At 40.3% G+C, this 25,779-nt stretch overlaps 1 protein-coding gene and 1 long non-coding RNA gene across 27 annotated transcripts in view; one reads left to right on the top strand and one right to left on the bottom strand.

Annotated features, from left to right (window-relative positions):
• LOC127379446 (uncharacterized) overlaps positions 1-18,913 on the bottom strand; it is a 149,073-nt gene extending 130,160 nt beyond the window's left edge. Inside the window, exon 1 of the long non-coding RNA XR_007888309.1 lies at positions 18,875-18,913. This is a non-coding gene — a long non-coding RNA (uncharacterized LOC127379446). The remainder of the gene's footprint in view (positions 1-18,874) is intronic.
• Positions 1-25,779, top strand: part of camk2d1 (calcium/calmodulin-dependent protein kinase (CaM kinase) II delta 1) — a 99,188-nt gene that overhangs the window by 60,900 nt on the left and 12,509 nt on the right. For 3 of the 26 annotated variants that reach the window (XM_051429025.1, XM_051429020.1, XM_051429022.1), the window contains exons 6-15: positions 1,895-1,967; positions 8,923-9,025; positions 11,030-11,113; positions 12,771-12,865; positions 14,580-14,702; positions 14,805-14,888; positions 15,138-15,180; positions 17,703-17,743; positions 23,265-23,324; positions 24,949-24,993. In XM_051429025.1, the coding sequence (XP_051284985.1) occupies positions 1,895-1,967; positions 8,923-9,025; positions 11,030-11,113; positions 12,771-12,865; positions 14,580-14,702; positions 14,805-14,888; positions 15,138-15,180; positions 17,703-17,743; positions 23,265-23,324; positions 24,949-24,993 (751 nt within the window). Of the gene's footprint in view, positions 1-778; positions 852-1,894; positions 1,968-8,922; positions 9,026-11,029; positions 11,114-12,770; positions 12,866-14,579; positions 14,703-14,804; positions 14,889-15,137; positions 15,181-17,702; positions 17,744-23,264; positions 23,325-24,948; positions 24,994-25,779 lie in introns of all 26 variants that reach the window. The other 23 variants (XM_051429024.1, XM_051429027.1, XM_051429021.1 and 20 more) reach the window with 14 other exon arrangements.

The following is a 25,779-nucleotide window of genomic DNA, read 5'->3' as shown; positions in this document are numbered from 1 at the left end:
TTATGTCATCAAGAGTCCTAACTCTTTTTATGTGAGCTATACAAGAGATTGGTTACAGCGTACAAAGAAGGCTTTAGATGTTAAGGATGTGGATTCTGTTTTGTGGTGGATTTTATTGATGTGTAAAAATGATTTTAAAGGTGACATCTGAAAAAACGTTACGGATGGAAAAAAAGAACACGCATGTGTCTTTGTATTTTTCTCTACTTGTTAAATGGCTTAAAGGAAGAGTTCAGCAATGTGTTTTCCTTTCAAGAGTGACATGTAAAGATCAATAGACATGTCTGTGTGTTAATTAATGACACAGTTAGCCTAGCTTAGCATAGAGACTGGTAACAGGAGGAAACAGCTAGCCTGGCTCTGTCCAAAGTAAAAAGAAAATGGATACACTTGTTGTTGTTGTCATTTTTAAAATCTTTTGTTGAGATTTAAAAAAACGGGATACATTCTGTAAATATTTAGACTTTAGCGAGTTGTTTTTTGAACAGAACCAGGCGAGCTGTCCCCCCCCCCCCACACACACACACTTCCAGTCCTTATGCTAAGCTAGGCTAGATAACACTTGTCATTTCACTCTTGGATACAAAGCAAATGACTGTATTTCCCAGAATGTTTAACTATTCCTTTAAAACGTTTCCTTTGTCAATCAAGTGTTGTTATTCCACGTGTTTGGTGTGTTCTGTCTGCCTTGTTCTTGTTCCTTTTGTTTCCTGACATTTACCTGTTCTCCCTCTTCCTCTCCTTTTTGCTTCTGGCCTGGTCTCTCTCTCCTCCACAGTCACTGCATACAGCAGATTCTAGAAAGTGTAAATCATTGCCACGTAAATGGCATAGTGCACAGGGACCTAAAGGTTAGTAAGTGACGACAGTAACAGCAAAAAGACACAGGCCTGCCCACCTGTGGCGCCCTGCCTCGCTCCTCCACTGCCTGATCAATCGACCAATTAACCTACTCACTGAGTGCCGCCTCCTCCCAAACCCCCCCCCCCCCCCCTCCTCCTCCACCAGTCACCCCTCACCCGCCGCAGGGCATTGTGGGCAGGTTGGCTGGAGAGGAGGCAGTATTGGTGGGGGGGTGTAGATCTCATCGTGGCCCACCCCTCCTGTATGCCAGGGCACAAAGTGCATGTAGCATCTGTCCAAATCCATGCTCTGACACAGCCACTGAGAGGCTGACAGCTGAGAGAGGAGGAGGAGGAGGAGGAGGAAGAGGAGCAGGAGGACGAAGAATTCTGGTGGCTTTAGATACCATCTGTAGAGATGTAAGAGAATTCATTTGTATTCCAAATTATGACTGTAAAGTTGTACCACAGTCTTGGCTTTGACATCAGCACAAAGTTTACTACAGTTTATTATAAAAACACAGATATGTAATTTGATTTCTTTAGAAGAGTTTATTTCTTTAGAGCTGGTTGTTTTCACAAAAGAAATGAGAAACAAAACCTGCAAACTCTTCAGCACTGTTGGCTTATTACTGACAACCAGTAACAGATCCAAAGCACACCCTGCGTCGGCTCCTACGTCTCCCTCCTCAGTCTCTCAGGGTCCGGCCTCCAGTTGGCCAGGAGCTAACACCACTTCTGTTTTGAGACTCGGGCAGAAAACTGGCCGTGTTGTGTGAGTAGTACATGATGAAAATTACAGCTCTGTTTTTCTTTTCTGGGTCTGTCACAGCACACATCATTTGGTGACCGTAGCAACAGACAAAAAAACATAGTAAATAGTGCATTTATCCAAAGTGGCCCCTCATTATGGCTGCTGGGTGGGTCACACTGCTGTACAGTCTCCCCACTAACACGGCCAGTGGCTCCCCGAGTGTCAAAGCGAGCTCACAGCCACAGACAGTGAGTGGTAGCTTGTCACTAACCCATGGCCCCCTGGTGTTTGCATGCAGTCATTGCATTCAGCAGATCCTAGAGGCTGTGCTCCACTGCCACCAGATGGGCGTGGTCCACCGCGACCTCAAGGTAAGTAGACTCACCATAAAGACCAAAGACATACAGATTCTTTTCTTTCTTTTTGTCCTCCAACATGTCTGACCTGTCCTCTATTTGTTCCTCCATTCATTTTTTTCCTGTTGGATTTGTTCTTCTCCACATCTACTCTGATATAACTCCACTCTCTCACTGGTCATATTACTCCCTTACTTTCCCACTTCACATGGAGCTGCTAGTTTACATCTTCCAGCGTCATGTTTCAATAAGACATTTTTCTTTTCTATATAGTCTTATATAAATATAAAATATTTAGCAAATTATTATTTGTTGTGCTTTTATTAAATAAATCGATAATTATCCAAATGAATCCCAATACTGCTATGGGAAACATGGGAAGCAGAAAAATAAATCCAGCAGTATATGTAAGAACTTTTTAAAATCCCTATTTCAGCAATCCTGCAATGGAAATACATTAGAATAAACTGCAATAAACTTACAATAAATAACCCGACAAGTAAAAAAGTAAGTAGGGGAGAGTGGGGTAAGTAGAGCCAAAGGGTAAGTTGAGCCACCCCTTGTAGCTAGGAAATGGTAAACATTGATCATGTGACCAAATATTTAGGAGGAAGGCATCATTTCATGGAGTCTGTGAATGTAATGTCATAAGTTTCATGAGAATTGTGTTTAGACCAAAATAGATCATTTTAAATTTGTTTTATACATCAATTGTGGTATCTATGAGCTACAACATGAGCTCATAAACCTAGCATAAAAGTGCACCATTTTAGCTGTGGGGACTAATGAAGTCAAAATGGTAGCTCCGGGGTAAGTTGAGAGGGATACGGCTCAACTTACCCCGTGTATGGGGTAAGTTGAGCCACAAGACCACTTTTTTTGGACATGCTATATTATCGGAACAGTTATGTTTACACTCACTCTGTTTGTTTGAAGGGATGCACAACATCCTAAAATATATGCAGATATATTAGTTAGCGACAAAACTATGATTGCCTTGATGTAGTGATCCTAAATATGAAAAATGGCTCATCTTACCCCACTCTCCCCTACATTTATTTGACATAATGATGTTAAATACAACAGTTAATTGGGGAAATACCTTGCAAACTAGTCTAAAATCAAACATCCCCTCCCATGCATTAATGCGTCAACAGTTTTTATTATGTTCCTCCGTGAAGGATGCCCACCTTCTACTACTAAAGGAGTCAGTTTTAATTTTGATTGAGAGAGTAGAGATGTACTGAAACACAATCTTGTAACTGCGTCATAAATCAGTTTATTTAAGGTGATAGATACAACACAGTAACTTACTGAGATGGACTATTTCAGTGCATTTAAATGAGATCAAATTGGTGGAGTGTTATTGGAGTTTGGACATAAACATTACGCCCACAGTGGCCTTGCTCGCAGCTCTAATGCCGCTTTTCCTCCCTGTGGTTTGCTCCCAGAGCTCTGATTTGCCAATCAAATGAACCAGGTGTGTCTGAGGTTTGGTTTATACTCTGCAATAATAAGCTCGGATTTTGCATTCGCCAACTGCCCTCTCTCCGCTCTCTGATTGGCTGTTGCCAGGCAGCTGTCACAGCTCACTGCAGAAACACAAAGGCAAAACAAATGCAACCAAAACAAATAAGCAAGCTGCAGAGCAGAGGCCCTGGGGAGAGCACCGTTTGCCACGTGTGTATATTCATGTGATTCCATTTCTCAAGGTAATTATTTTGGGTAGTGCAGGAGTCTAAAACATGCGCGCACACACACACACACGCCCAGGAAAGCAATACATTCTTGTCTTTATACATTCTTGTAAAGCTTTTGTAGTTTATGTGAAGAGTCTAGACACATGGGTTTATTGCAAGTCTCATAACATTTTGTTGAGCAGTAATGGCACATACAGGCCTGATTGGCTGTGCTATCATTTCTGCCTCTCCTATAGCACCACCAGGAAATTCTAACCCTGTAGCATTTCTTCTTGCATGACAGTTTGGAACCAGTTCATGTGAAGTTTGGGTGGATGGATGGGTCAAACAAACACAGGACTTTAACCCTGGAGACCACTGTTGACTGACCATGTCCAGTGTGAAACCAAAAGTCAGCGTTGACTTTACTGAATTTACTTAAGTTAAAAAAACTTAAATTAGTTAGTTGGTTAGATTACAGACTTATTTTAACCAAATCATGAACTTTTCCTAAACCTAACGAAGTAGTTTTTGTGCCTTCAGTAATTGTTTTGTTTTAATCCCTGAACTCCTTTTAAAAGCCTTTATTTGGAACTGGCCTCTGTATCGCACAGGCCTTTAATTCCTTCTGCACAACACTCTTGCTCAGCAAAGCAGTAAAAATCCAGAACAAGCGCCTAATTGAGACCTGCATTTATTTGTCGAAACAAGTAGCCACACCAGACTAGTAAAGAGGACCTGCCTCTAATGTGGACACTGCTTTTAAATTAAGTTTTACAGCATTAATTGTCGCTAACTTGACTGCGGATCACTCTAGACACACCAGAGGGGTACCTCCAGCGACCCTAACTATCACTGCGTCTCAATCCAGACTCATTTCTGTATGGTCAATCAGTAGTGGAATGAGTCACCTTACTCAGTTCGGTCAGACTCATGGTGAAACTCTGTAGTTCCCTGACTTGTCTTAAAAACTAGCAACTTGTTGGACAATGTGGGATATTCCTCTTTGATATAAAGCAGTTAAAACCTTGTCTGTATGCAACATTTCTGGCAGCAAGCGTAGTGTTCGTATTTGTCAGTAACGGTATCAGAACCCCTTTCCTGGTTTAGCAGGCCAGTAATTCTATCTTCTTTATGGCTCGATGTATTAGACAGAATCCAATTACAGCTATTACACACCAGCAGCAAGGACAGAGCATAAATCCTGATCAATTTGATATGAACCGACGTCGTACACACAGGCGAAAAAACCACTCATGTATTTATGTAAGTTTGTGTACCCAGCAAACATTTTCAGGGTGAATATACAGTGCAATATGCTGATATGACAGCCTCAGTAATGTGGCTTGTCGGTGAACTTGGCCACATCCTGCACATTGCCATTAGTGAAATGCCTTCTGGGTATATTTGTGTTCATCACCATGTAAGTTTGACTGTGTTTGCATGTGTGGGGCCGTTGTAACCCTATCTGCAGGCCTGAGCGCCACACTGGGTAGTAATTAGAGGCTGTCGTAACGCTTTACAGATTTAGTGATTTGTAAAAGAAAAAAAGCAATGACGCATAAGCAGGTGTTAAAGCACACTGAGCACCCTTCATCCATATGGTACCATCTGTGTGATCAAAAAGCACTTCATCAAATGTTCCAGAGATACAATTTATGAGGAACAGTCTTTCAGTCATGACTCTTTAAAGGACAACTCTAGTAGAACTTTATTACAACTATATCCATGACCTTGACCGTTGTCGTTGATCAGTTATAATAACATTTCATACGAAATAATAGAATTGTAAAGTGGGAGGAGCTGCTGGTTTTGGAAGTGTGATTCTGTGGTCTGTATTCCAATTTCCAATTTTTCTATTAATGATATCCTCTGTGTTGCTTAACAAATACACTCAGGACTCTCTCTGAAAATGTAAAGATCATATAGGTTTATATTGGTTGTATAGGTTCTAAATTCTACAGTACCTTTGAGTTAGGCCGCTGTTATGATGGAAAAGAAGCATTAAAAGGAGTGAATCAAAGTGATAGCAAATTCAAACCGCTTTGTTTTTGCAGTTAAGAACAAAACAGTGGCATAGATGCAGAATTATTTATAACTTTGACACCAAGTGAATTGATTTAAGCTGCAGATTGTTTTAACGGTTTTCACAACAGCTTTCCTGACTAATTTGCAAATGCAAATTGGATAGATCTCCAACCAATGAGAGCAATGAAATGTGTGATTTTGGCCTGTGTGACAAAGACAAGTTAAGTTTGTGCTTTAAGACCCAGGTTAAGGGTAAGGGGTTTAGGGTAAGGTCAGGGATTCACCCACACCATAGTTGGTGTTAGAGTTAGGGTATACTGTACCTGACATGATCAAACTCAAAACCTATTTTCTTTTCCTTCAATCAACCCTTTCCTACCCTCCAGGTTACATGATTTATCTTTCCAAGGGTGAGAAGGGGTGGTTTCAGTGGGCTGGGGGTAAACGGATGGTGGGGGGTGTTTGCAATGACTGCATGATGCTGACGAATGCGTCCCTTTCTCCTCCTTTCCCTTTTGCCGTCTTTCCTCCCCTCGGCCTCCTCAAACCTTTGCCCACAACAAATGTTTGAGGAACTGCACGACTCAGAATTCCCATACGCTCTACTAACTGCTCAAGCAACCTTGAAATATGAACATTGACTGATGGAAACTGAAGGAGTTCGATTGATTTCAGTGACATGTCAGATGCCTTCTGGAATGAATACCTCAGGCAGTATTAAAAAGTATTTGTAGGTGATAGGTGTGTAGGCAGTGTATGAAGAGCCATACAAGCCATAATTCATTCTCCGCCTCTGAATTCTATCTATCTATCTATCTATCTATCTATCTATCTATCTATCTATCTATCTATCTATCTATCTATCTATCTATCTATCTATCTATCTATCTATCTATCTATCTATCTATCTATCTATCTATCTATCTATCTATCTATCTATCTGTACAATCATCGCGGAGGTGGACTATGAACACCTACTACAGCAAGCAGTAGTAGAATTTTGAAGGATTCTTGACCAAGTTTATGTATCAATTTAGAAAATTATCCATACCTACAAACTGTTTAACTCAATGTCAAAGCCGAGAAATTTTATTCACGTTACTAATTTGTTGGGCAAAATTGATACGTGGATTACTTTCATAGGCAAAAATCTTTCAAGAAAGTGCAACGTTCTTTTACTGCACACAAGTCATAGAGAGGTGGTAGCTGGATGGTTGGCATACAAAGTTCATGATGTCCAATATGTGGTTTAACAAAAACACATTGGTTAGGTTAGGGATATATCTTGGTTTTGGTTTAACATTATGAAAGCAAACGCATCCTGTCACATGCTTTAAGTTGCTATTTACTTTTTCAGTATGTAACCAAGACCACAGTTGTTTTCTCACCTTAACCAAGACATGTCCGTTTCTTAAATATAGCCATTCAATATTAATTATGCTGTAGTTACTATGAGCAAATATTAAAATACAATATAAACATTTTGTGAATTTGGAGAAACATTTATTAAAAATATTTGATAAAAAATGTAGTGTAGAAATGTAAATTTCCTTCCAAATTCATTGTTGAGTGCACTGATTGTTACACTTGTTGGGAAAAACTGCAGAGGAACAAAGGATTGGAGCACACTGATTGATTTGCAGCCTTTAATAGTGCAAATACTCTTGTTAGATCTTGTGTCGATTGCACATTCACAAACAGCAAAAGTATTACTCATCCAGTCACATGTGACTATGAATATAAAGGACCTAACAAATATGATCTGTTTGATCAGCTGTCCGATATCCGCAATAGTGTATATAATAGGACATAGCTCAGATTGTAGAACAAAGAAAATGTATTGAAGGGGGAAATATATAAAACATTGGAGGAACATTCACTGATGGATTTCCTTTTTATTGGTATTCCTTTTTATTTTTGTATACTTTCTAGTTTAAGTCTAAAAGTCTAAAGTACATCTACGTCCGTGTTCAGACTGCAGGCCAAAGTGGCCAAAAACTGATGTTTTTTGCTCCTATGTGACTAAGAAGTGTGAACAGCACAAATCACACTGAATCTAATCCTTTCAGTTGTGATTCAGGCCTCTTTCATATGTGGTCCAAACCAGATAGAGCGCTATGGCATGCTGTGTGAATATAGCCTAAAAGCAGCCAGATTACCTGATCCAAATAGCCACACTTGGATGCCTTCTTTTAGTGTCTAGTTCTCATTTGATAGTTGGCAAAGATTCAGTCATCCTTTTACCATACATCCATGGGCTCTTGGTTTACACACTGTGGAAAATGACTTGATGAGGTCCCTGAGCCTAAACACATGAGTTTAATGAAGACTAAACTTTTTCAGCAAGGCACCTACTGTAGTAAAGCTTTATTTTCACGTAACAGAAAATATGTAAAATAATAATAAATATAGATCTGGTATATCAGAATGAAACCATAGTAGAATGAATGTATATGAGAAGCTGAGAATGAATAATGGCTTGTATGGCAACATGTATAGCCAGGGTGACCGCTGTTTGTTAAGATAACTGGGTCTGATTGTTAAATAAAAGCAGTTTCCCTTTGATCAGCAGCACCCTCCCGTTTTGTTGTTATTACTGTACATTACAGCTCACTCATCTTGACTAATTTCCTATTTGGCTCCATCAAGGAAACCGCTTTGAAAATGTCACAAAATACATTATTCATCCTCTCCAAACCTTTTCAGAGGCCCCGCCCCCTCCCTCCTCCTCTTCCCGCTGGGGTTTGGCATGAGTCACCGTCCGCCTCTCTCACCCGGTCCGTCACCACCAGCCACTCTTGCTCGCCCAATTTGACTGCAGCCCGCCGGCATCTTGTTGAGCGGCATCCACCCGTGCTGCTGCTGGGCTGAGGTCAGCCGTGGCCCCTGACTGAACCTGAATCTAACTGGGCTCAGCATGAGTCAGTGGGGACTTTGTGTGTGTAGAGGCCGGACTCTGACTCTGACAAGCCTTCCTCCAGTATTATCTGTAAGACTGGACAGCTGCTACAGTCGGCCTGCAGCTCAGCTATTAGTCCTAACTGCCGAGCGCTCAAACTCACTGTATGACATCAGTCCTTAATGTTATTACTCTGTGAACTATAATAACCCTTCCTGCTGCTTTGAAGCCCGCGAGCTGCCCTTAACAAAAACACATGGAAATCTTTATGGCTTTACGTCAGTCATGTTTATTTTCATTTTAAAATGATATCACTTTAGTGCAAGGTACTGAAAGTTTGCATCTGTGTCTTTTCCCTCATAAGCCAGAGAATTTGCTCCTAGCCAGCAAGCTGAAGGGGGCAGCAGTGAAACTGGCAGATTTCGGCCTGGCCATTGAAGTGCAGGGAGACCAGCAGGCATGGTTCGGTGAGTCCACAACTTCCTAAATTTCTTATGTGATTCAGTGTTCATTTTGAGATTCATATTTTCTCTATTTTTAACAAAGAACAGAACGACCTCTTTATACTTATGAAGCTTATTTGAATTACACACGGCTGCTTTGTCTGGTAATTAAAAAAGAACTATTAACACAGCTCAGCAAACAAACAACACATTTTATTATGTTCTTCCACATAGAGAGGAGTCTCCAAAAAAAACTAAATGAATAAATAAAGGAAACAAAATACTTTAAAAGAATTAAAAGTTGGTTTTGGCCAAATCCACCACTAAGTCAGTACAGCACCTTGTCGCATTGGTAGTCCAAAGTAAGCAGGACCGCATCGATTCAAAAATGTGTCTTTACGTGGAGTTTTACTGTAATATTTTCCATTACATTAAGTACACTTTCATCAGTCTTGCCATTGAGGTACAGTAGGTGGCAGTTTTTTTTTTTCTCCACCAATTAGGGGATACATAGCAAGTAAGCCTTGCTTTCCATAGTGCCATCAGGGATTGCTACTGATATAAAGCAGTGGGTCTAATGGTACATCAAAATGGAAAGTATTTCTTTATGAATCCCTTCCCAGTATGCCTTCAGGGGATTCATACTTTCAATGCTTTAAATGAATAGATTTCAGTTAATTTTACTGACATGATATAGATGTTAGGTTGGGTCTGTATATTCCTAGGTTCTTCAGAAATGGTGGCTGATATGAGGCAGCAGTGGCTAGCAGTACTACAAGTCAATCCCAGTTCCATGTTTTTGAACCCTTGTTTGCTGTTGCTCTGTTTTCACTCCCTTTGTTTACAGGCTTATGGCATAATCACTGCATGTCTTAGCTGGGCTACTCAGAGATGCCATCAGTTGGTGTGTTGTCTATACTGTACATACTCTAGGCCAGTATTTATTGACAAAAACAATTGTGCTATAAGCAATTATTTGGGTTTTCAACAGACAACAAATATCTGTATATAAATTGACAGATGAGAGTATGTTTATTCATTACTAGTGACAAATGACAAAGTAAACTGATAGCCATGATACACAAAATGTAATTACATGTAAAAAAAAAAAAAAAGAAAATAGAATACCCAAATACAAAAATAAGAGCAGAATAGAAGCCATAAAAATTAAATAAAGTAAAAAGACGACATCACATAAAGGCAAATCTATCAAAACGGGTTTTAAGATATATCATTTATTTATGATAGAACATTTTCCCATTGCAAGACCCCTTTAAAATTGTCTTTGTCCCTGTATCCTCTCCAGGATTTTGCTCTCTGAGTGTTTAATTCTCACTCAGATGACAGTGTAACGTTTGTGTGTTTATTCTCAGCTGCTTTTCTCAGCCAGTCTTTCTGAGCTGACTGAATGAATAAAACAGAACAGATTTTTTTTGTCCTAGTTTTCGTTAAATGGCAAAAATCAAATCTTCGGCTATGCCATCATCGAAGCCCAATCTACCTATCTAACGGGACTAGGTGTGCCACTGCTCTCGGCTCTTATATTAAGTTTGGATTGGATACATTTCAGGCCTATTCCCTGCAGAGCGCAGAAATAATTGCTCTATTCCCCCAGCTCCAGCCTCCATCTGGAACCAGTTCACTCTGTGCTTCGACTTTACTACCACTCATACTACGTCTCATTGCCCAGAGGGTCTGCCGGTGCTTTGAGGCTTTTTTAAAAGTAGGCTGCATGCTGCTGGTCACGAGCCAAACTACATACCCACAAAGGGATGTTTTCCTTGGAGCTTGTTGGTCTCGCCTCATAAACTTAACTTTACGGGCCCACTGATCCTTAGCTACTGTGAAAGGCTTTGCTTTTAGGAGAGGGTCCTAACAAGCTTTTGATAGACTTCGATATACTGAAAGTAGTGAATTCAGGGTCAGGCTGAACAAATTCCAAATGTGTGTGGCCTGGTAAAAGCTTTAATTGAAATAGAGGGGTTGTTCTCTACGGTGTGTTTATGTGTGTATGCGTGTGTGTTCCAGGTTTTGCCGGGACACCAGGGTACCTGTCCCCAGAGGTGCTGAGGAAAGACCCCTATGGCAAGCCGGTGGACATGTGGGCCTGTGGTAAGACTCTGGGTTAATCCAACTGTTGATTTGTTTAATTGGGGGAAGCCTCATGGAGCAGCTGCTTATCATTAGTTGCACATAACAGCCAATCACAGGCCTTCACCTGGTGCTTATCAAAGGGACTGCCCCTACTTCAAAAGAACACACTTCACCACGGGCAGAGCCACTGGTACTGGTGCAGTTATTTTGTTAGTTGTATTGGCCCTGACTGCGAATACATGCTGATACTGAGTCAGATTGAATTATTGTTCCTAAATAAGACAGCTGCTCAGTTTACTGTTTACACCTTTACTGCAGTAAAAGTAAAAAAAAACACCTGAAAACCTCCACATTTCCAAAACAAGAACAGCTGTTCTTTGATGGTTTCCTATGATCTGATTTGTTTGATTATGAGGTTGTTGTCATGTTGATGTTACTGTAAGTCAGTTGCATTTTACAAATGCAAAGTGTCAAATCCAAATTGTTTACACACATTACTTTTCCAATAGTTTGGTAATAGGGGTAAGAAAGTATGGAAAAAAATCATATTGTGATATTTTGTTTTGTGATATTGTATTGATTCTCAAAATCACTGTATCGATTTTTGAGTTGAAACCCCCAAAAACTAGATGACAGTGTTGCAAAGCTAAATTGAGTCACATGGTGTGTGTTTTTTTTATATAGGGATTCAATTTGATACTGGATTCACCTTAAAATGTTCTCATCAGCATTATTTTACAAAATGAGATTGAAGACAAATTAAAGCTGAAAAAGATTCCCACATTTGACAAAAATATATATTCTTTATCAAATTATAGAACCCTTTTTTATTTCTTTGTAAAAGTGAAACAGAAGTCTTTGAGCCTTGATGCTACGACTGATACCACAGTTCATTTTTCATCTCACCGATTTTAATATTTGTCTCATGATATATCTTTACATTCCTGTCTTTATAGGTTTTTCTCATATAGTTATATTATGTATAACCTCTGTATTAGGTTACTAAAGATGATTGGGCCAGGGTGAATTAAATGTAAACAAACAGTACTGATGAAGTATAAATCAGTATTTTGGTTTACAGGGGCTTCATTCGCTCCTTTCTGCTGAGTGCGAATGTGTGTGGTACTCTGTAGTGTATGTACCGCAGAGGAGTACGGAGGGTTCTAACCTCTTGAATTAATCAGCACTGACGCTCATTACACACCCTTCTGATGGGCCAGGCCACCTGGGCCTGAGATGTCAAACAATCACACACACTGTCTAAAACACACACACACACACACACACACACATACACACACACGCACACATACACGCGTGCTGCTCTCCACACACCTGTGCTGACTCACCGAGTCCACAGAAACAATAGGTGGTGTTGTGTTTGTGGTCAGGCTGTCTCGCTGTCAGATAGAGGGGCCTTTCATCTTTTTCCTGGCGACTGGCCAACCAATCAAAAACCACCATATCCAGTACCACCAGCAAACATAAGCACTGAGTGTGTCTGTTACCACACTGTTCTTTATTTAGACAACTTATAATGTGTGTGGATGTAGCTATATTTCTTCAATTCTCACCTCATAGATTTGATAATTGAGTCATTAACATTGTTTTATAGAGTGCTGTCATGATTAACTGTGACCCTTTTGTGTGCGTGTGTGTGCGTTTGTGTGTGTAGGTGTGATCCTCTACATCCTCCTGGTGGGATATCCTCCATTCTGGGATGAGGACCAGCACAGACTCTACCAGCAGATTAAAGCTGGGGCTTATGATGTGAGTTTTATAGTCACACACACACACACACACACACACACACACACACACACACACACACACACACACACAATGTTTACCTGGGTATTTTGGGGACATATTATTGAATACAAGTCAATGAGACAAAGTTGAAATCTTACTATATTCAAATGACAACTTTATTCACATATCATTGAGACTTTTTATTAACAGTACAACTGTAGCACCCAGATACATATTCTGCAGCTAAAAGAACAGTGTCACTGTTTCCTTACCCAAATGTAAGCACATTTACCCTTATTTGTCTGATGGTCTCAATAACTGTTGGCAAACCGCAGCAGACAGGCTGTAACTCTGTAAACAGTATCTGCTGTCTGTTCTCCACTGCACAAGCAACCAGATGAGTGTGGGAGGGAAAAGGAGAGGGACATGGCTGGAATATGGTCAGATATACTGTTAAATCAAATTAAAGGGTGAAGGCTGCTGATATAGCAGCTTCGTCCACTCTAGGAAATGTTAGATGATGGAACTTGAAGGCAAGAGGGTGGTTGTACATTTCATTTATGTAGTCTTGTGTTATTTTTAATTAATGAAAATGATTTAAAACATTGGGAATTAGCAACTCATTTTACACACACATATAAAAGTCAAATATGTATGTACAGTTGGTCAGTATCAGTTCTGTTGCTGGACAATGAGCTTTTTCAGTTCTTCTAACAGCGTTTTTCAACCTGAATTGTATATTGTTTAACTACCATAACAGGCTCATTGCAAATTAAACACATTGGTTTGGTGTTTGGAGATGGCAGTAATGTCTTGTCAGTGCAGGCAGGGTTACACTGATGATTTTTCAGAGCTGCTAAGCGGGATCGGAACTCACATGAGAAAATGTTGGTTTGTGAGATATCAGACAGGACACATTCGTAAGCATCCTACCCGATCGGTCCTGTGCTCTCAGCAGAGATGGAAAGTACGCCTCCCCAGATGGCTCACTCGTTAGATACTTCTATAAATGTATTTTGTCATATATCTGATTTATGGCTGCTGGGCCACTTGCATAGTTCTATTTTGTTTACTCATGGTCAGGCAAAAGGTTGTACATAAACCTGAGCACATAGCCGACGTGATACACATTTCCTGCAACAAGAAAAGTAGCAAGACGCTACTAAAAGGCAAGATTGCAAACATGGATGTAAACAATGTAGGTTGTACATTTTTTAAAAAGAAAAAAATACTTTGCAAATGTTTAATGGGGGTGCACTTTTGTAATGGTTCAAGGATCCATGCAGTGACTAATAACCTTGTTTTGGAAGAAAACTCCACACTCCCTCAATTTGGGGACTGTAAAACAGTTGGGTTTTTTTATGTAACCAAACTACACAATGCATCTGACTTAATTCAAGAATTTTGCCTTAATAAATACAGTCTAAATTTAGAAAACTCCTGGTCCAGTATGCAACTTATATAAATGTGATGTAGAAACTTGAAGCCATCAGTGCACATACACTTAATAATAAAATACAGTCTGAATCTAGAACATTTAGAAACATAAAATATCCTAAGCCTAAAATGAGCAGATATTATAACATTATAGAGGTTAATACCCAGCAGTAGCACCAGTACCTCAAAATAGTATGTGTAGGGAATTACCTGAACTCACTTGTCTAACACTGCAGACAGGACACTGGCTGACAGGACACTGTAAATACTTTCTGTGATGTCATTCCTGGAACAGTTCCCATCTCCTGAGTGGGACACAGTGACTCCAGAGGCTAAAGACCTGATCAACAAGATGCTGACCATTAATCCAGCCAAGAGAGTGACTGCCACAGATGCACTCAAACACCCCTGGATCTGCGTAAGTGTCACACACACACTTTCACATCCATTCTTTCAGTTATCTGTAAATGCAATCAATCATCACCTTCTAATGCCACACACTGTCTCTGTGTGTTTACAGCAACGCTCCACTGTGGCATCCATGATGCACAGACAGGAGACTGTGGAGTGCCTGAAGAAATTCAACGCCAGAAGGAAACTCAAGGTGAGCAACACTATGAGCTACTATACAAGATCCCTCAGGAGACCTATTGTTCCGTCACTGCATTCAACGCTGATGAGAAACTTAATAGATTTGGGGGGTTTTTTTTCTTGAAAACACTTGGCTTTAAAGCTGATGAATGCTAAAAAATCTGCCCAATCCAGCCACAGGCACCAAAATATCTAATCATTAACCTTTCAGCCTGTGTAAATATTGGAGTTTGTTCCTCAGTCTCCATTTCTCTCTCCCTAGGGTGCTATCCTGACTACCATGCTTGCCACTCGCAACTTCTCAGGTAGGACTGTAAACCAGAAAAGAGTGACAGCAAATGCTCACATTTTATTGGTCCTTATAGACAGAAACGCCATTACTGATGACACCCCTTTAACTCTGTCTTTATTATGTATTTAGGTATTGTTTAAGCTGCTGCTCTTTTGAGCGCTGTTGTTTTTCAGATTTGCTGGCCTTTAGAGCCCAATAAGCTCCGTCTGTCCTCCCGTTTCAGTTGCCATCAACAGAGACTGAATGACCGTGCAGATCGATGCAGTGCCATCTTCACGTCCCTTTTAAAGGGCAAAACACTCAACCTGACTCTAACATTATTGATTGTTGTTCTTTATGACTAATGACAGCCAAGCTTACGTTTGTTTTATTCATCTTATTTTTAGTAAATTCTAAACTGTCGGTCGGCAGTGTTCAGAGTGTAATCATGGCCTTAGTGTTTACTTTTGTTTTTCTTCCTTCCCCCTCTTGTGTGGTAACTCATGTGTAAGGTAAGGAGTTCTCTGTGTAGTCGGCACTCCTTTACAGTGTCAAACTACACTGCCAGGTTTGGTACTGAGGGCATGTCATGTCTACTAAAGCACCAGTATAGGGCTTTCAGGTGACACAGTGCATCCATCAGCGGCCATATTGGAGGAAAAGAAAATATCGTATCATCCAAAATCACACTCCTTTCTGCAAATGATCAGAAGTTCCTCTTAAAGCATACAGAGTAAGACTGTGCGATATGACCAAAATCTCACATCCTAATATAAGTAATATCATATCCAGATAACGATACACGTCACAATATAGCACATTTTCTCCGAATTCAATAAATAATTAGTATAAAATTACCCCATGGAACCGCCTGTGTCTGATTAAATTTTGATTCATATACTCAACACATATTTGATTATTTTTTCCTTTTATTTAGAACCTTTGTGCACATTTCCAATTAAGCATGTGACAAAATATAAAATATAGAAAGGTACTTTCAACTGTAGTTGCGTCAGTATATAGTAAGTTCAGAGGAAATAGTCCCTCTTTTAAGAATGAGCTCCTCTTTTAAGAACGAGCTCCTCTTTCTGTCTTGCCTGGTTGGAGTCCTACTGTTCAGAATTACACAGTTCTGTGTCACGTTAGCATTCCTCCATTTTTGTTCATCCGTCCTTCATCCAAATGACAAAGAAATATTGCCAGAAAGAGTGTGAGACACAACACAATAAACAATAGAGCGTGATATAAAACTATCCTTTTTTTCTATCGCCACACAATATATATTGTTGTATCGGACAGCCATAATACTCAGTAGGACTTGAGGTAGTTTGTACTTGTTGGCCACTATTGCCACAGTACGCTGTCAGTGAATTTTATGAATAAACGTCCTCTTCTCATTTTCTTAATATAGACTAGAGATTTACAACTAGTAATAGTTCAACTGATAGGACATTACAATCAAGTGCTGCCTAAATGAGTCTGAAAAACTGGTAATGAGTTAGTATTTTAGCACCTTGGTTCCCTCGCCTCGAAGTCAATGGGTTTTATGAATGACTTTTTGGTTGGTTAACATATGCATAATAGATCTTCATGTTTTGTTCTACGACAATCTGTCAGTAAATACCCCCCCTGGGAATTCTGACACTTTTACGTGTCTTAAAATCTACTTTCTAGTCTGCCTTTACAGCCTTGTTGTTTTATATTCGCACACTATTTTAACTCAACTAAACTTTTAAGTTTAGCAGTGGTGAGGTTGAAGTCATGCATGTTAAAATCCCATTGGCCTTTGGTTGAAGGAACCAGGGCGATGCTATCTTATGGATTGACCTGCAAAAATCCCTAGCTATTACAAATTACAACATAATACTTTATCGTATGTTTAGAATAATGTAGTAATATTTATAAATAGCTTTGTTCAAAAATGGCCTCAAATGTTCCTCCAATATGGCTGTTTAAAGATACTTGCTGTCACTGCAAAGCCTATATCAGTTACTAAACATGCACATGTCTATGATTTGACCAATCACTTCTGCCAACAAACCCACCAACTCACTGTCTTAAACGATGAACAACCCCCCCCCGCTGCTCTCCCTGCCACTACCAATCATCTGTTGGTGTCTCAGACTGTCCTTGCATGCTTACTGAAAAGCAGGTTGTCTGCCCATGTAACCTGAAGACACAATCCCCACTCATGTGATTTTAGCTCCCTCCTTCTTACATATCAAAGGTGTTTGAGCTAAAATAGGCATGTGTTTGAGTGAAAGTGGGCAGAAAAAGGAAAACTAAAGATGTCAGCCCCGTGGACACTGCCCGCCGCTGCTGACAGTGTCTAATTGCATGTTCCTGTCTAATGATTCACTAAGTTTTATTTCATCTCCTGACTTAATTTGCATTTTTCTCTTCTGCTTCCAATTCTAGCAAGGCCCACTTTGAGGTCGCTAGTAATTGTCCAGCCTTGGATAGACGTAGTGCATGAGTGTGTGTGTGTGTATGTGTGTGTGTGTTAATTCCAGCTGCCTGCTGATTTCCTTGCATTGTTATCTTTTCTCTCAACAGCAGCCAAGAGCCTGCTGAACAAAAAACCAGATGGTGTCAAAGTAAGTTCCACTTCACTCTTCACACTTCTCTCTTTTCATTTCTTTTACAGAAAGCTTACATGTCGTTAACTATTGTTATATATATATATACTGTGGTAATGCACATCACACTGTTACTCAGCAAGTTTCAGCTCATGTTTAAGAGTTGTTCACAGAGTACTGTATGTAGCATTGACAATGAACTGAAGCAACACTACTGCTTTGGTAAAAATAGGAGCTCAATGTCAGTTAAATCAGTCCTTGCCAAGTGGGTGTGACAGATATTTCCCAATAATTATCCCCCACTGTATTGTCAATCTGTGCGAGAGAAGGAGGCGCATCTGTTGTCTATGCTGAGGAAACTGTTGGAAACTAATAACTAATGATTAAATTATGATTTGAGGGTGGGAGATTGGCTTCATCTCTCTGCCATTCTCCAGTCAGCTGTCATATGATGAAAATCCTCCATTGACACCACCAAGGAGTGTGTGTGTGTGTGTGTGTGTGTGTGTGTGTGTGTGTGTGTGTGTGTGTGTGTGTGTGTGTGTGTGTGTGTGTGTGTGTGTGTGTGTGTGTGTGTGTGTGTGTGTGTGTGTGTGTATCCTATTTCCACCCTCCGCCTCTAAATTTGTCATTCAATTTCACCCTTGTTTAGGATGTTGATGAGCCAGACTCTCTCTGTCACTCTCACTTAAAGGCAGTAGTAGGATTTTCTGAAAAAAACAAAACAATGCATACACTCATAAAAACATAATCATCACTTATGACCCATAAGTGTGGCGGTGTCTGTATCTGCAGAGACCTGTCCTCTGCCTCTACATTCTTACTTTGTTGTGTTCTGGACGTTTCGGGGCATCAAGCTTTGGGCAGTGTGAAGGGTCTGGGGTCCGGACTCTGTAAAAATATAGCCAGCAAATCGCTGTCTTCGTGTCTCTTGATTTTTGGCCAGAAAAGCTCAGAAACAATTCAATTCAATTCAATTTTATTTGTATGGCGCCAATTCATAACAGAAGTTATCTCAGGACACTTTTCAAATAGAGCAGGTCTAGACCGAACTGTTTATAACATTATTTACAGAGACCCAACAGTACCACCATGAGCAAGACCTTGGCGACAAGGGCAAGGAAAAACTGCCTGTTAAGAGGCAGAAACCTAGGACAGATCCTTCGGCTCTAGGTGGGTGGTCGTCTGTCTCGACCAGTTGGAGGGTCATGGAGTAAAGCATTCAGTCAATAAAGCCAATCATTTAACATCTGCAGTCCTCTGATTCCTGCTGCCTCATCTTGAAGTGCTTGTCTTTTGAGGGCTCACTGTAGCTCTGGTTCTGAGGTATTTCCCTTTTAAACACACTTCCCTTTTAATTAACTCTGCATGAATGATTATGTGATAATGTGTTTCTTTTTCTGTTGATGAGCTCCTGCTGGTGGAAGTCCTTTTATTTATCTTTTCACAAACTACAGTTTCTGCTTTGATTAATGTGATTTGATACAGATGGACAGTTGTTCCCAGGAAAATGCAATCACACCAGCTCTTAATGAGCAATTGTACATTTATGAATGTCATAAACTAAATATGGGTTATAATCACTACTGTAGGATTCCAACTAATACTAAAGACACTTTTGTGCGTTAATTTTATTTTTTAAAAGTAAAATGAGCAAATGAGCCTCTACATTGTACATTCTACCTTGTCTGAAAGAGTGGAAACACGTGTGTGTGTGTGTGTGTGTGTGTGTGTGTGTGTGTGTGTGTGTGTGTGTGTGTGTGTGTGTGTGTGTGTGTGTGTGTGTGTGTGTGTGTGTGTGTGTGTGTGTGTGTGTGTGTGTGTGTGTGTGTGTGTTACAGTCAGGCATAGGTTAATTTTGTCTCTCATTGTGTTGTGGCTGCTCAATGAAAAGAAAAGGAAGACGGACGTTACAGAACATTTGCGGGTAGGCCTGAGCTCGCTCCTACAGTGGGTAGTTAGAAGTAGAAAAGCCCTTGAATGTAAATCCCACCACACTGCTGCACGGCTGTGGCTCAGAGGGAGAGCGGGTCGTCCACTAATCTGAAGGTTGTTGGTTCGATCCCCAGGTCCTTCCGCCACATGTCGAAGTATCCTTGAGCAAGATACTGAACCCTGAATTGCTCCAGATGCTGTGCATCGGTGTGTGAATGTGTATGAATGAGTTAGTTTCTGTTTGATGGACACCATCACTGTGTGAATGTGTGTGAAAGGGTGAATGTGGCACGTAGTGTAAAAGCGCTTTGAGTGGTCGGAAGACTAGAAAGGCGCTATACAAGTACAGGTCCATTTACCATTTACAATGCTGCTTAAGGTTAGGGAGGCACTGCATGACTGAGCAGAAAATCATCCCACCCCGTCTGCGTGGAGAGAAGCTTAGCCCCACTTCCAGGATAGCGCCTGTACGACAATGTGACACTGGGCTGTTCTGCTCATATACTGATTGAAGTTTAGGATCGATTTCAAGTAGCCACTAAGATTGTTTATTCCTTAACATGAAACTATTAACAAAAAAATGTCTTCTGTACTACTGGTCAAGACTCCAGCTTCTGTAGTGTTCTGTAAACTTGAGAGTTTTTACCAACCTGGAGGGAGTTTAAACATTTTTCGCACTAAAACTAATTACACATAGAAGCTATTTTACTGGCTGATTCAAGTATTTTGTTTCAAATATAAAAAGAAATTGCACAACTTTTGGATCCCAAAAAGTGATTGGGCCAGTTCAGACCCACAAACCAATTCCTGTTCCTGCTTGGATTTAAGCCCAGAAGTCAGACTTCACAAGGGCCTCTGTGTAAAAAGTACCAACGCGGTTCAACTGAAAATTCAGTTGACCCTTCCTAAGTCCCGCCCCTTTTTGAAAAGACAGCCAAAGGTTGGAGACAGTTAAAAGACAAAACCAACATACCATCAGCTAGCTAGTTAGCTAGCATTTCTTCAAAATGTGGTTATCTTTTCAACATAGATGAGCTTAGCACGTAGCATATCTAAGTACAGGAAAGGAGGAAGAGGTTCTGACTGAGGCTTGCTCGAGTCTTATTGGAGCACAGAGCAAAAGGGGCGGCACTTAGAAAGGGTCATTTATCACTGAATATGTTAAATAGGTTAAGATGATGTCATGTTGTGTGTCCCCAGCATAAGAGTAACCTTAGGAAAATATGCTGTTTATAGTTTTATTTTTTTATTTTTTTATCCTGATACAGGTAAAATAGTTGCTACTATAGCTTTAGACTCAGACACATAGCACATTCTTATATCTGGCTGGCAATAGTCCAACATGCTGTTTTGAAGACACTGATTCATTTCCTTTTTCCTGCTTTGTTGAGTCTGTTACTGGGCATGTCATCATGTTTACATGCTCACATGTTGTGAGTCTTATCCTGTGATGCTGGTTTTCGTTGCCCACTCAATAAAACCACTGTGAATGTATCTTTAGTTGGTGGAGGAGGCAACTTTCAGCTGGATATTATTCTTGAGATTTTTACAGGACACTGTGACTCACTCATCTATCAACAGAAACTAATTTCAGGCAGATAAAGGTGAAGATAAAAACAGTTCTTTTAATCAGTTACATATATTTTAGATAAAGTTTTATCTAAAAAAGAAAAATGGCCTATAGTACAAGGTTTACCTTCCAGATAACAGCAAGAGTGACATAAGGATCTTACAATGTGCTGTTCAGAAACATTCTTTAAAAACAATTTAGGCAGATTAACCATATTTGACATCTTTAAGATGAATAATGGCAAATTTACTGCTGAACATTGAATCACATATGTCTTATCTATGAATGTCACCAAACCCACTTTTTAGCCATGTTAGCGTCATGGCTCTCTGGATGATTTATACTGAAATATCTCATGCCTTCCCATTTCATTTGATAGACATTTGTGATCCCTTAAGGATGAATCCTAATTTTGTGATACCCTACTTTTCATCTCCATATCTATTATATGGTTTGGCACCAGATTTGGTTCAGACATTTACGGTTCCCAGATGATGAATCCTAATGACCTTGGTGATCCCTTGACTTTTCATCTATTGGCACCATGAGGTTGAAATTTCAGTTTATTCAGTCATACTGCTAACCATTTGCTGCTCTATTAAGCAGTGAGATGAAAGTACACTAGGTGGATAGCAGCAGCCTGCACAGTACAAAACAGAGCAGGGCAGCCACCACATCGGCAAGTACTCGCTGTCTGAAAGTGCTAACAGTATTATCTTAACATTGTCACTGTGAGCCAAGTCCCCAGGTCTTTTGAAGTTCATTTGACATATTTGCCAAACCAAGTAATGAAAGCAATGGCGTCCGTAACGTAATGCAACCATGCAAACATATATTAAGCATCTGTATATGGTGTCAGGTGTCTTATCCAGGTCTCATAGGCATGAGAACAGCGTATTAGAGTCATGGTAGTCCAGATATGGCAACCAGAAAACCGAATACCATATGTTTTTACTGCAGTACATGCAGAAGGCAACCCTTATGCAGCAAGTCAGCTCAGAGTTTTACCTAATTTATCATTGTTCTACAGAGTAATTGGGTCATTTGTTTCTCTCTGAATGTCTGTCTCTCTTCATTCAATTCAATTCAATTCAATTCAATTTTATTTGTATAGCGCCAATTCATAACAGAAGTTATCTCAGGACACTTTTCAAATAGAGCAGGTCTAGACCGAACTCTTTAACATTAATTACAGAGACCCAACAGTACCACCATGAGCAAGCACTGCGACAAGGGCAAGGAAAAACTGCCTGTTAAAAGGCAGAAACCTAGGACAGATCCTCCGGCTCTAGGTGGGTGGTCGTCTGTCTCGACCAGTTGGGGTGAGAGAGAGAGAGAGAGAGAGAGAGAGAGAGAGACAGACAGACAGACAGACAGACAGGTGCACAGCAACAACAGTATTGGCAATGGCAGTCAAGCAGGACCATGGCAGGAGGCTCCACCAGGATCCAGAGAACCTGCAAGACGAGAAAGCACAAGAACTCCGGGAAGAAGTGGAGTTAGTAACATGCATTAAAGGGACATGAATGAGTGCAGAAAGAGAGAGAAGAGAGTAGCTCAGTGCACCATGGGAAATCCCCCGATAGTCTAGGCCTATAGCAGCATAACTAAGGGATGGTTCAGGACTCACCTGATCCAGCCCTAACTATAAGCTTTATCAAAGAGGAATGTCTTAAGCCTACTCTTGAAAGTGGTGAGGGTGTCTGCCTCCCGAACCACAACTTCATCTAGCTCTATAAGGAGGTAGGCGTCTGATAAGAATGCTCCGGCTTGGTTATTTAACCCTGTTGAAATTTGGTTTTGTTTATTTTTTTGCTTTATGTTATCCTGTTGATTAAAGGAGGTTTATTTGCTTACCCTGTTCTTTGCTGCATGGGTCACATATTTGGTAGACTGACTCACTGATACTCTTGAGCACAGCACACCACTTTTCCCTCCACAGCGGCTGCTTGAAGAGCGACTGTTTGAACACTAAGCCTTGTCACTTCTGCCCTGTCCCGTCTGTCTACCTGTCTGTCCACTCTGTCCCTCCAGATCAACAACAAGGCCAATGTGGTCACCAGCCCCAAAGAGCCTGTCCCCACTCCTTCTCTGGTACACTGTCTGCCTGCCTTGCTGCCTGCATGTTTGCATGACTGTCTGTCTCTGTCTAACCATCCATCTGTCTGCACTTTCAGGCATCTGTCCTGACTATGCAGCTATGTTGAGCTCTACGCCTTCCGCTCACTTTATTATTGATGGTGATTGTTTTTTTTTTTTGTTTTTTTCCCCCATAAAGCCTAAGAACCACAAATGTCTTTAGTGGTTGTGTAACATGAGCTGTCCACACGCACTTCTGGATTGCTTTATTGCATTGCCACATTGCTGTACATGGGCTACATTTTCCTTTGTTGTTGATGATGGCTGCAATGGCAACACTGGCGCCATTGCATGTCAACTGTGGCTAATATAATGTTGCCACTGGTTTCAAGCCTTTGTTGTCAACCAACACTGATTTGCTATTGAGTTAAGATTTAGTGTGGTGAAGTTTCTTCGGAAGTATTTCTTGCCAATTAGTTTTTTTTTGTGATAAGTTGAAACACGGAGTCAGTCATAAATCAGTTATAATTTAGGTTTATTTAATGCTTAATTTCTGGGAAGTCACATTTGTAGCTCTGAAAAGTTAAGTTCAGTTAAGTTCTCTCCTTAACATGATAGTTGATTGTTCAGAAAGCTATCAGCAGAAAGATATCAGTCAGAAAATGTTGATTATTTAATCAGATAAGTCAATTGAGAACTGATTCTCATTTAGACAACCTGGGAAAGCTGCATGAGTTGGATATCAGTCTCCTCATCTCACTCTTAATAAATGTTTGTTGAACAATTTCTTTGGATTTTTACCTTTGTGACTTTTGACATTTTATCAAACAAGACAACAAGAGTTTTTTTCATGGATAATTCAACCAGGAGAGTTCCACACCTTTAGAAGTGTCCCCTAACACTTTCACGTGTACTGTGGTCATGCACACTTACACAAATCCAGCATTTTCAACAGTTGCGTTATCCTGAGGTGGAGCAGAGACCATGTACTTCTGTCAGAAAACCTGATCATCACTGTGACAGAGTTCAGCAGCCTTGGCTTGGAGGTTTCAGTCAGTCATGTGACACATATCAACTGGGACACATTACAGCACCAGTGTACAGCAAATAGTTTTGCAATAGCACGTACTTGTTGGTGCGAGTGGGAAATCCATCCTGACCATTTACCTGTTACCTTATATCCTCATATCTGGTATGATTTCTTTAATCTCTGTAGAGTAATACACATATATGTTTGTATCTGTAAAGCTGTGTGTGATTGCTCCAAAACATACTCATGTGAACCTTTTGGATGTTTTTATTTTACAGCTGTCTGCCAGGAAAGGCAGATGGCAGTATGTTAACAGATCATCTACCATGGTGTCTGTGTTTAATGTCAGTGATTGTCTTGAGCAGACTTGATATACTTTACTTGATTCCCATCTGTCTGTAACAGTGTCGCGATATGCTATAGTGATTCTGTTATTAGTACCAACTTGCTTTCCTCCAAATAGAAATTATGTAAATGTCCCCCACTTCCTTCCCTACTTCTATTTTTTCTTTTCCTTCCTTGCAAAGCACTTTTCTGTCAAACGTTCTCCTTAACTCACTTTTCGTTTTGCACCAACTTCTCTTCCTACTGTTGCTCCTCTCATATCAGGAGCCTCAGACCACTGTTATCCACAACCCAGCTGATGGAAACAAGGTATACAGCTAAGCAGAGGCTAGTCTGAAGCTGTAGTCTGCTGCTGATGTGTGTGCCATTTAGAATAGAGTCTTACTGTTGCTTTTGATGATGTGTGCCATTGGATGTTATTGACATGCCATTTGATAAAACAAGGGATTATGGATTGTGTAAAATATTGCATGCTGTTAACTGTTGCATGTAATTCTTTGACTTAACGTTGGTCATCTGTGTGTACAGTTTTATGTTTTACTTCTGGATAGTCCTGCCATCGTTATCATGTAAGATCTGAACATAAAAATAAGTCTTGTGTCATCTTACATGCCAGTATTTTGAAAGCTTTGAAAGCATGTACGACCACTGTCATTGTAACATCACAATGGGTTTTACAGTTGTGTGACAAAGGGATTATGCATGCTGTTGGAACAAACTAAAGACCGTGCAATATTGTGGATACCAAAGCTGTTCCAAGCCAAATCCTTAACAGACTAGCCTGGAGCTACTGTGTCTGTGTGATTTGCCTGTGCAGATGTATAGATCTATATGGTCATGTATAATCCATCAGATGACAGTGTGGGAACACGTGCATGCTCGTATCTTTTGCTTTGTGCAGTGACATGATGGTGTTGTAGCTCATAGTGTAGCATACATTGTGTGTTCTTGTGCATAGTAAGGGTGTCGTGTAGTTCATACATGAAGAGAGGGTGCAGCTGTTTTTTTTAAGTCATATGTACCAATGCAATATGTACATATTGTGTTTGTGTTAGTTAAATCAGACATTTATGAGTTGTTTCACTATAGCATCAT

Source organism: Dicentrarchus labrax, unplaced genomic scaffold (assembly GCF_905237075.1).
Source record: "Dicentrarchus labrax unplaced genomic scaffold, dlabrax2021, whole genome shotgun sequence".
In the NCBI taxonomy this organism is placed as follows: Eukaryota; Metazoa; Chordata; class Actinopteri; family Moronidae; genus Dicentrarchus; species Dicentrarchus labrax.
The sequence above is the reverse complement of the archived record's forward strand: the minus strand, read 5'-3'. Positions and strand labels throughout refer to the sequence as shown.